Below are 12,563 nucleotides of genomic sequence, written 5' to 3' on the forward strand. Positions count from 1 at the left end.
ACCTCTAACAAGCGAAAAAGAGATTAAATATTGATTCTGCCTCTTAATTCCAGCGCCAGTCATAGTGGCTTTGCGTAATTTAGGATGTTATCCCGTTACGCTTTCTTTTATCAACATATGTAAGAAAAATTGTAAAGATCTTGTATCTTAAAAACGTTACGAACTCCTTACTTTTAATTTCTACACATCAGGCACATTTATCCTAAAAGATGTGATTTCAAGAGCATCAAGAGTCTCAACATGTCATCTTTAGATACATTTAAACATTAAAATTGACAGGAATTCAAGGTTTTCAAGTGTAGCAGCATGTTCCCTTACAATATGATTGATTTGCCCTGTTACTGCATACATATACATACAGAATGTCATGAAGAAAATATGCATCTATCGCCTGCAGCAACATAAAACTCACTCAAAACATAACATGATTAAAATCCCGTTAACTCATTTCATTCTCCAGTTAATTTCAATTAACATCCTATTGCGTTGCGAAGGTGTAATGTGTTGCTCACTGCTGATTATATGCTCAGCTTGCAAACTGAGGTTTTTTTTTTGTTTTTTTTTTTAAAACAGGAATAATATAAACTGCATTATGTCCCAGAGGTAACAATACACTTTGAGGAGGAAGATAGATGCAGAGGAAATGAACACTAAAAAAATCATAAAACATGGAAAAAGCATTTCTGATCATATTACATAATAAATCTGCTCTTGTTAGGCTCTTATCTAGATCCTCAGAGGTTCTGTGTCTTGTTCAAATTTGGACACGCAGGACTGTTGACAGAGCTCTTTGCCAGTGCTGGGAAATCTTTGACCTCTTTACTTTGAGGACAATCACTGTGATTACTGCTAAGGATTGATTACTGTCACCCCCTCTGCTCAGAAACTAGGATCCTAATTTCTGAGTCATTGGAGATGATTATTGGGGGGTTGTGCTAGTTAGTGTTTTCATGCTCTTACTGAATTTAGACATTTTCACTTCTGCGGTTAAAGAACTCCGTGATTGAGCGGAAAGGAACGCGAGTAATCAATCTGTTAATAGACTCTCGGTGCAGACCTGTCCTCGTCTTGACTCACCTTGTCATCATCTATCTCTGTCACTTTTACTGCTCTCTGGAGTTCACGTCGTTGCTCTTAAATCAGTTGTTTTCTCTGTGGAGTATGATGGACCTGCAGCAAGGTGTCTGCTCTGCTCTTTTCAACTTGTTTTCCCATCTTTTCCCATCAAAACGTAAGAATTCTGAGTAAATTCCTCCATAAGTCCACTATACAGCTACTGACGGGGTTACACAGCTGTCCAATACAATCCTAGATGCTACGTGCAACACGCTGGCATTCACACTGTAATAAGACATGTACAATTTATATCTAATCTGCAGTTTATCCATGACCTGAAGAACTTTTGCTATTAATTTTGCAGTGTTTCACTGTGGAGCATGTTCAGGTGGACAGCCAAAGAATAAACAAGCAATAGCATTAAAACTGTATGTGAGAGGATCAAAAGGCTCAAAAGACCTGAATTAGATGTTTTAGAGATTGAATTCTGGTCTGGTCTGGTTATTAGCTCTCTAAGACTATTGGAGTGGACAGATGGGCACCCTGGCATCAATGATTGATGTGAGGACTTGGTGACTGATTGTCAATATTTGGGCAGAAGTGATGAGATAGTGGAAAAGCAAGGAAAATAATAACTTTTCCTGCCAAGTCAGGTTACATCCTTTTCTGTCCAATGGAAAGAATAATAATGTTTGGTATTTAAAGGGGATATATTATACACATTTCCAGGTCTATATTTTTGTTGAGGGGCTCTGCTGGGATATCTTTGCATGATTTATAGTTCAAAAAACTCCTTATTTATCTTATAATGGCTCTTATGCAGGCTGAAACAGGCTGTTTTAGCTCCTGTCTCTTTAAGGCATCCCTATTTGAGCATGCTCTGTTCTGATTGGCCGGCTCCGGAGTCTACGTAAACAAACAGTGGTAGTCGGATTTCACTTCTTTTTCTCGCACTTTACTCAAAATGTTCCAACTTCTCGAATACATCCGTACATGTTTGAGCCCAAATCCGATCCCAAATATGCGACAACGACAACTCAAACAACCTTAGAAACCAAGGTTACGGAACAGACGGCGGATTGTGGGCAAGTTGGGGAAGTAAAGCTAACTTTGCTAACGGAGCGCTCAGAGCATGCTGATACCCTGACTTTTGACTTTCAGGGAGAATTTTACCTCAAGTTTCTGGTGCTTTTGACCATGTTTAACATAGACATCCAACATCAAAACAGTATAAAAATGACAGAAAATCACAAAGAGCATGTTAGGTCCCCTTTAAGTAGAGGTAAGAGTGAGTTTGAACTCTGCAGAGTTCACACTAGATTGTGTTTTAACTGGAAAAAAAAAAAGCCACCTGAGGAGGAGATTTAGCTTAAATTGCATAGCCTCCTTAGAATGCTATCCTGTGTGTCTATTGGTCTTAAAGTGCATTTAATTTTTGCAATAATTGAGCAGTTTTTTGCATTCAAGTGACTTCCCAGTATTTATTTGTTGATGTAGAAGTAGAAACATTAGATAATGCAGCTAGGTGGGTAAAGCAATTAGGATGTTTATGGATAACCAAAGACATTTATAACATCCGATTAGAAGTGATTCCAACTGTGCTGAAGTGCAAGATTTCAGTATAAAAACTACAGAATTAAACAAAAAAACAAAACAAAAATGAGAACAGAAGCAACTGAGATAAATGTAATCAGCTACTTCCAACACTTATCAATATCTTACCAGCAGTCAGTCTAATGAGACTAATACTGTATCACCGCCAGGTCAACGAAAAAAGTAACATATGTACTCAGTTTGGCAGGAATAAAGTGCAAACAGCACCGAGACCTCTCATTTCACCTTCTGCCCATGAGAGAAAAGATATAATCCAGTCCGTTTGTTAATTTACTAATGAGACATTGTCCGCCCCACTGCAATTACCCAGACAACATCGGAGCTATTGTACCGTGCAGTCAGGCACTGTTGGGAAGCTGGTAATCAAGCCTCGGGTCACTCTCACTGGAATTAGATCTTCATGAGTCATTGAGGACGTTTTTTTTTTGTTTTTTTTTTACCCCCTCCCTCCTACACTGTTATCCTCTCCCTCAAGCAGTCCACCATCATAATGCTATGATGGGGGGTAACAGGTGCAGGATAAAAGAGCACTTTTTAAACTGACTTCAGGGGAAACGGTGAGCATAAAGAGGAACACATAGAGTATGTTTACATGCACACATGAACCCAGGTGACTAGAAGAGATCATGTTATACAGGAGATTGGACAACATGTTAACATACACTGTACCTGGTTACTGTAAAATCCTTATATACAGTAAAAGCAGGAGGTCAGTTACAAGATTTCTACCCTTATTTTAAATGTATTAGTCATAAAAAACAGTCCTTTATAAGTATTTTTTGATGTTGTTGTCAGACCATTTGGACTCACAGTGCAGTAAGAAGCACAAATGTGTCTGAATTTTAGAAAAAGTCAACTTTTCAGCGGTAGATGTGGCTAGTTAGTATCATTTTAAGTGTTAGTTGGACTTTAAATACAATTATTTGAGGCTACATGGCTACATTTATGTTGCTGTCACAGCAGTACTTTCCCTCTCTGAGGTTTTTTTGTCTTGCACATGCACCCATGTAAAAAAAAAAAAAAAAGAAACCTGGTTACATGTGTACGCTCTCATGGATATCAGCTTTCTCTGGAAGAAATCTAACTGGGATATCAGGTCTTTCCAGTGGTTGAAGAAGTATTTTGATCCTTTAACATATCCTATAAAAATTCAGCATTCTAAAAATACTCCATTACAAGTAAAAGTCCTGAATTCAAAATGTTACTGAAGTAAAAGTACAGAAGTATTATCAGCAAAATGTACTTAAAGGACCAGTATGTAGAATTTAGTGGCATCTAGTGGAACGGACTTGGCAGAAATAGAATATAATGTTCATAAGTATGTTTTATTTAGTGTAAAATCACCTGAAAATAAGAATTGATGTGTTTTCGTTACCTTATCACTAACAAATACACAAAAGAACATTTTTAGAAACTTTTGGTAGATTGATAGTAATAGTACTGCATCATATTATATAAATGTATCATGTTTTTATAATGACAATAATAATAATAATAATGATAATCCACTTTATTTATATAGCACCTCTCACACACTAGTGCAGCTCAAAGTAAATAACAAATATTTTAAAAAAGGAAAAGAAAAGAGCAGACAATTTTAAAACAGAATATTGAGTATTATGTACAGAAAGTATTTTATGTAAATTCTTAATCTGAAAAGTAATTAGTAACTATAAGTGACAAATAATAAATAAAAAATAAAAAAGGTAGTGAAGTTGAAGTACAAAGTATAAAATGTAAATACTCAAGTAAAGTACCTCAAATTTGTACTTAAATCCAGTACTGGAGTAAATGTACGTAGTTACTTTCCACCGCTGGGTCTCTCTAACCCTCTTCCCTGATTATGGAAACCAGGTTTCTCATTTACATGATGTTGAATACATCAAATTACTGCAGAAAACTGATAGTAACCTGGTTACCTGCAGTAAGTGCAAGTCGACACACTCTATTGTCCCGGAGGTCCAGCTGAGTGGACAACTGGGTAATACTCTAAGAAATTAATCAAAGAAATGGATGTGAAACAAATGAGAGAAAAAGAGACGGAAACAAGGAGGGAGGCAGAGGTAAAGTAGAAAGTAAAGAGGGACGCAGGGAGAAAGAACATGAGGGTAATAGAGAAAGACAGAGAGAGAGAGAGACTATAGAAAAGACAAGAAAGGAGAGGGAGAGAGAGAGAGAGAGCAAAAAGCAAGAGACAATGAAGGATGATTACCTCCTGTGCTGACTCAGGTCTGGGACATTGGGTCATTTGTTTTACCATAAATCTATTCTGCGCCACCCTGGAGTTGGGTGAAGAAGAATCAAGCCTCAGGTGAAAAACCCATTAAAATGCATGGTGGAGAATCAAAGTGGGCCATGTTTGAATCAAAGCCAACATTGGGGGCAGATATGCTCCCGAATCCCCACCAGGCTGAGAGTAGAGACTGTGCAATCATTACAGAAAATGAATAGAAAAACGGTTGCTGTTAAGAGAAGTTGGCCTGTTGCTGAGGTAGCAGACCATTCATATTAAAAAAAAAAAAATCCACTTCAGAAAGCCGGAAAGGCCTTGGGTGTCATTAGCTTTAAGCTTTGTTTACCCAAGATTACTTTAGAGTAGACATAAATCAATCTCTGTTTGCTGATTGCAGATAATAACACAATTATGTGAAGATCACAAGATCATTAAATCAATTATAGGGCAAGCAAACAAAACATTAAAGCTGCACTGATCAATATTTTTATGTTTATAATGGATCAGACATATATATGTAATGTGAGAGGGGACGGTTGTAGTGTATCACTCAACCGCTGCAGTGTCTCTCAGCTCTACACAGCATTTTAGCCTCTTTTAGCTCATTGTTTTGGTTTTCAGGTGCACAAACTCTGCTCTCAACAGAGCGTTACCTTACGTTTTCAGCAAAACATCTCTAATATCCTACTGTGTGCTACCTGCTGAGCATCAAACTGCAAACAGACAAAGTTAGCAACTAGCTAGTGAACATAATGGAGAATTTAGCAGCTAAAGAGCCAGATATTTTTCTCAGGAGTTGGAGGCGACCAAAACAGAGTTAGCCTATTGTCTGTTAACATGTTTGGCATTTTTTAAGGGTTATAATATGTCAAATATTGTTTCAGTTTGTTCCAATGTCTCCAAGTGGCCAATTAATGATTGAATGAAGCTTTAAAATAAGTACATTGCAGCGTTTTGTCTTTTCTTAAGCAGTTTGTTACAGTTGGTTCACAAAACCTTTTCGGCTCATGACCCTTCGTAGCCAAGCAGTCTCCTCTTGCTCGGTTATGAAGATCTCGTCACAGGTTGCATGATGTCTCAACAAGAGTGATGCTCCCTTCTCAGATGTGTAGCCTGTGTAGGTGTATTACAAGAAAATGCATACTTATAGTTGATTAAAAAGAAAAAACAATACCATTTGATACATGCTATAAACACATACTATAAATGAGCTTTTTCTTATTTCCAAACTTATTCATTATCTAGCAACTCTTCTGATTTATGCCATACAGGTGGTGTTTTACTCACACTAATGTTGCTACTTCTATACCTTAATAATTTTGTTTTGTGATGTCTGTCCATCCTGGAAGAGGGATCCCCCTTCTGTTGCTCTTCCTGAAGTTTCATCCACTTTTTCCCCATTAAAGGTGTTTTTCTTTATTTGAATCAAGGGTCTAAAGATAGAGGATGTTGTATTGCTGTACAGACTGTAAAGCCCCCTGAGGCAAGTTTGTGATTTGTGATACTGGGCGACAATATCACAAAACAAATACAAACAAAAATTGACTTGACTTGTTTTGAATTCCTGTTTTACTTCAGTGCTTTTCGAGCTCCTACAGTATGTGTAGGGTTTAAAAAATTCCTGACTTTGCCGACTATTAATGGAAGTATCAAACACTGAAATGAACATTAACAAAGGTTTTTTTCTCGCTGTAATCATTCTCACTGTTCTTAAAGGCCATTAAAAGATCCATTTTTAATGTGCTTTCAAAGTAAGTGATGAGGGAAAAAATCCACAGTCCTCATTTTATGTAAAAAGATATTCAGAAGCTTATCTGAATCTAATATGAGGCCTCTGTCGTCCAAATTAGTCAAATGAAGTGGATGGTCCTGTCTTTGGGAGATAAAGGCCTGGATGAGCACAAATTTCCTCCAGTTAAACAGCAGCAAAACTGAAACTCTGCTCCACAGACACTCCACAGCAGATTCAGTCATCCCCTGTACCTCATCTCACCTTTGAGGGCCAGGAGATCCTCCTCAGTCACTAATCTGGGGTTTGACCCCCAGTTGATTTATGATGACCATATAAGACATCTATCCAAAACCTATTTCTACCATCTCAAAAACATCTGTCGCTCCTCTCTAACCCAGTCAGATGCAGAGAAACTTCATGCCTTTATCTCCCCAAGACTGGGCTACTGCAATGCGTTCCTCACAAGGATCCCTGGCAGGAGCATCCAGAAGCTCCAGTACATTCAGAACAGCGCTGCCAAGATCCTGATGAGAGTGCGAAAACACGAACAAATAACACCAATTCTGTTTTCATTACACCGGCTCTCTGTCTCCTTCAGGATTGACTACAAAGCCCTGCTGCTGTAGTGGAAAATTGCTTGATCACCCAAACACACACAAAGGGAGCATTGTCAGGTTTTGAAACAATAGAATCAAACAATACAATCAGAAGAACAATGCATCATATTTCTGAGAGAGAGGAGATACCACTTAGATTTACCTTTTCTCTCTCTCTGGTGATTCGGCACTCATATAAGTTCTTCAGTACCCCTGTATAGGATCAAACATACCCATAGTTAACCCTGAAGGTTAGTGAACGACCCTCGGATAGAAACAAAGGTCAAGAGTTCAGCTAGTCAAGGAGTAAGATTTCTTCTCAACCATGTGTGCCAGAATGACAGCACACAGGTGTGGACCGAAGCTGCATCTGATGACAAAGTGACACTATCACATTGACTTAAAGAACAAACAGCAATGTCCTCTAAAAGCTTGTCAGATCAACACATTAAAGAGACATAGAAATCTACATCTTACCACTGGCTCAGACAGAAGTACAACAACATAAACTATCTGTTAAACAGAGGCTAAATAACTTACATATGGTCAGCTATCTCACTTTACACAGCAAGGAGCTGAGTTTAAAATAGACACAGTGTGTAGAACAGGTGCTGAATAACAAACTGACCACTTAGTTTGAGGAACAACCTTTATAAAATATATACATAATATATACAAGAAATACATCAAATGATAACCACTATTTAAATCTCTCTCACACTGCTTGCATACAAATCCATCAACAGACATATGCCTCCATACCTACAGGAACTGAACCACAAACCTCCACCCGCACCCTCAGATCTGGCAGCAGCTTGCTCCTCCAGGGCCCCCAGTACTAAGCTCCTCGCCATGGGGGATCGAGCCTTATGCTCTTGCTGCATCACGCTTGTGGAACAGCCTTCCTAACCATCTGAGCGCAGCAAAGACCCTACAGTCTCTTTTAAAAAAAGGCCTAAAAAAAAAAATCTCTTTTTCATCTTAACTCTCATTACTATTTTCTTTATGTTGCGTGTACTATATTATTAATACTGCAGCACTTTGAGTTTCGCCAGTTTTGTACATATTTCCCTCTTTTTTTGTTATCATCTTTCCTCAACAGGGGACACAAAGAGGGACTTTTGTACTAAAAAAGACTTGAACTTTGGAAGACATCCACTTGATTTGACTAACACAGACAGCTGAAGCTTCATAAACTTCAGATAAACCTTTAGATACATCTTTTGCACAAATGAAGGACGAATATCTATATATGAATATATGAATATCGTTTTCAGACAGAGTTAAAAACAATATGAACCCATCCTTTAACACGGTATGTTAATTAAGAATCTGTTTGACCCATAAGGGTAGACCTGTAGAGTTTGCAGGCTTTATCTAACTAGAGTGCATCAGTAATGAATAGAGAGAGCTCTTATTCCCTCCTCATCCACCTGCAAACACACTCACACACATATTCACAAAGCTTTTACACTGATATTCAACATGCACACACTTACTTATTACTTACTATTTGCTATTCAAAATGTTCAACACATTTCGCGCCCACGACCCCGGCCTACTGTCCAAACCAAACACGCTACGGTGTCAGCCAATTAGGGACCTCTGTTACGCATCAGCGGTGATTGTGTGTAATCAAAGTCTCTGTTCCCGGTAGACTCGGTGTGACAGAGGTAAAGTGCCCCTGAACCACCACTTTAGCCGGTATATGCTGATTAGCCTTGATTTAAGACTTAGTCACCTCAGCAACAATTCACTCCAATCGAACGCATTCAACAATTAGCAATTAATATGTAGAAAAAGATTGCACACGGCCGCGCTGCTGTCTGCCTCCGCTCCAATGCAAATCAGTGTTTCGGTGCATTTTTGTTTCATTGTTCATTGTTCATTCTTCAACAGGTAACATGGCCGCTGATGATTTAACAATCCATTAAGCTCACAATTCGAGTCAAATCACGCTACAGGGCTCACAGTTTGATCCATTTACTTTTAATAAAGTTTAACTGAAATTTAATAATGTTTCATTGAAAATAAACTTACATATTTTCATACAATGAGCTACTATTATTTTTAGAATTGATTAATTGTGTCATTTTTCAAGCAAAAGTGCCAAAAAAAGTGAGAATTTGCTGCTTTTCATAGTCTTGCAGAGTCTGGAGAGAAATACAAGTAACTGAAGTTTTGGGCTGCAACAAACAATTTATCTTAATTATCAATGGATGAATTGTTTTGTCTTAAAAATGTCAAAAAAAAAGAAAACAGCCAAAGGTAATGTATTCAAATTGCTCATTTTAAATCAACCAACAGCCCCAAACCCAAAGATTACAGTTTCCTTTCATATACAGCACCAGTCAAAAGTTTGGAGACACTTTCCCATTTAAGTGAATGGGAAAGTGTCTCCAAACTGACTCGCCGGGCTCCAATTTTGAAAAAAGCTGCTGAATGGTGCTCCTTAAAGCCCCAATACTAGTAGGATTGAGTTGTTATTGCGGTTCAGCTCCTTTTTATCATGTGAAATATCATGCCATGATTTAACCTTGGATGTGTTAATTATTTCTCTGTATTTACCCTCCCCAGGCATTGTTTCCCTGATTTCCCTGGCCGTTCTGTCCTACGAGCGTTACTGCACCATGATGGCAACCACTATAGCCGACGGCAGAGACTTCCGCCCAGCGCTGGGAGGGATCTGCTTCTCCTGGCTCTACTCCGTGGCCTGGACTGTCCCTCCGCTGCTGGGCTGGAGCAAATACGGGCCCGAGGGTCCCGGCACCACCTGCTCGGTCGACTGGAAGACCCAGACACCAAACAATATCTCCTACATCGTTTGCCTGTTCACCTTCTGCCTGGTTCTGCCGTTCAGTGTCATCCTCTACTCGTACGGCAAGCTGCTGCACGCCATCAGACAGGTGCGATTCTGTAAATGTAAATTTTACATGAAGGAGTTTGTTCCAAAGTGAGAGAATTAGCCTTTGGGAAAAACATAATGCTGACTCTGTTATGAGTTATAAATCCCTGAGCAGTTTTGTTTTTTATTAAAACAAATTCCAGCTGTCTGGATTTGTGCCAGTAAAAGCACTTCAAGGCAGATTTGAGATACAGAAAAACACCAGAGAGAAAGTGTTATCATAAGTGCTTTGAATGCACACCAGTAGTGCACTCTTATCTATCACTGTCACTGTTATCTGTGACCTTAACTGTATCTGTAAAGCCTTCAGCCAGCCAAAAATGCTTTGAATCTGGGGCTGCAAAGTTGACAAGAAAAGGAGAGAATATTCGTTGATACATTTGAAACCTGAGAAAAAAAAAGAAGCCACACATCAGCTGACCATCATCTGATCTCAGCAGTCCCAATGGGCTTTGACATCTCAACACGGTGATCTATTAGAGCTGCCGGCACCAATTTCTTCTCTTGTCCTCTGCACTATTTCTGACTACCGGGGCCACTGTGAGATTTCTCTGAAGTTCCTGAAGCCATTAACCTGACGCGCCAGATGTTTTTTTTTTTTTTTTTTTTTTTTTTTTTTTTTACACAGAACCATCTGAGAAGTTGTCCTTGGAAACAGTTTGGAAAAGGGCAGGAGGCACTTTTAAAAAAAATACTTGGCATGTGATTGGATAAACCATCTGTTTATCACGGCTAACTTCAACCAATCAAATCAATGAACTGTATGATGTCGTAAGAGAGCGCCGAAGAGGAAACAACAACAAGCCGCAGTCTGAGGAACATTGAAAGCTAGCAAGCAGGTCAGTGTAGCTAGCTATGTAGTTATATAACTACTCTCCAGTTCTGATATAACTGATGCTATAGCAGCATTTATGCTAACCTCTTCAGGAGCCGCCATTGTTGTTTTCGAATGACCAGTCACTTCCTGCTCTCATCACACCTAAACCCCACCTGTAGCTGCCAGTATTTCCTCATAGGATGCTGATTGGTCTGAACACCAGTGGTTCGGCTACAAGCACTTGAATCCTGACCAGATGGATTCTCGTGTGATCTCGAGAATCCAGCCACCTCGCAAAGTAATGAAGCCACATCCTATTCGCAAGAATAGTTGACACACTGATAGATGGACGTAGTTAAGACATGATCCAGTTTGTGCATAACAGTCATACACAAACTACCCAGAAATTGCTGTTTGACAAGGTTTTTCTTCTCCTCCTACGTTTTCCCCAAAAGGGATTTCTGCTCAGTATGACATCACCAGCAGCCTAACTTTAGCATTAGCTCTGTGTTTACTGAAGTTTAAACTTAAAGGTGCACTGTGTGATATCTAGTGGTGAGGTTGCAACAAACTGGATATCCTTCTCCCTCCCATTCCAAGCATGCAGGAGAACCTACAGTGACCATGAAACTCGTGAAAAACACAAAAGGCCCTCTCTAGAGCCTGTGCTTGGTTTGTCTATTCTGGGCTACTGTAGAAACATGGCAGTGCAACAGTGCAACAGTGCAACAGTGCGGTCTCTATGGAAGAGGGCCCGCTCCCTATATAGATATAAAGGGCTCATTCTAAGGTAAAGAAAACGCAACAATTCTTATTTTGAGGTGATTATACACTATTATATTATATTCCATTTCTGCAAAGTTTCTTCCACTAGATGTCACTAAATTCTACACATTGGACCTTTAAGCTACAATTAGTGGCTCTTTTGAAATTTTAATGTCAGGACTTGCATGATACAAACACAAAGGAGAAAGGGTGAGCGTTTGGGAGTGGGCACATAAAGTATGTCATTACAAGATGCAGTTTATTTCTGAGCACACATGCTTGCTTAGAAATAATGTATATTTTCATTTCGGGTGTGAACTTTCTATTTCTCCCCTCACTTGACTCATGAATAAAGTATTGCTTTGTACTTGAAACCAGGGATTTTGATTGAAAGAAAAGTACAGCAGAGGGAAACTAAACAGAAACTGAAACTACCAACCACAAAGTAATATTTGCAAAAACACGGCTACAGAGTTATCGTATATTAGGATAGATGGCAGCCTAATTTGAAAATGCACCTTTGGCTCATATATGTGAAAGTTAATTCTTGACCTTGGAAATAGTTAGAGATTCACTGTTCTATCTGCTCCAATATAGACCTCATTAAGCAGATTGGGTATCGGCCAACCCCGACAGATCCACATTTAAATACTTTATTATTTTCCTATTCTGCTCTGCTCATTTGCTGCTGCGAGGTAATTTGGTTGCATTAAGCTGCTGCTATTACTCATCACTTCCTGCTTAACAATAAGTGCATTGTAGTGTGAAGGCAGTGTGGTAAGCATTTACTGTGAAACCACAAATGGTGACAGGGCCATTTGTGGTTAGCTAACATTACCAAACAT

The 12,563-nt window shown here is 38.9% G+C and overlaps 1 protein-coding gene across 1 annotated transcript in view; it reads left to right on the plus strand.

Annotated features, from left to right (window-relative positions):
* Nucleotides 1–12,563, plus strand: part of tmtopsb (teleost multiple tissue opsin b) — a 34,813-nt gene that overhangs the window by 1,017 nt on the left and 21,233 nt on the right. The window contains exon 2 of the mRNA XM_044340272.1: nucleotides 9,809–10,137. Coding sequence (XP_044196207.1) covers nucleotides 9,809–10,137 — 329 coding nt within the window. The remainder of the gene's footprint in view (nucleotides 1–9,808; nucleotides 10,138–12,563) is intronic.

Source organism: Thunnus albacares, chromosome 21, assembly GCF_914725855.1.
Source record: "Thunnus albacares chromosome 21, fThuAlb1.1, whole genome shotgun sequence".
Taxonomy (NCBI): Eukaryota; Metazoa; Chordata; class Actinopteri; order Scombriformes; family Scombridae; genus Thunnus; species Thunnus albacares.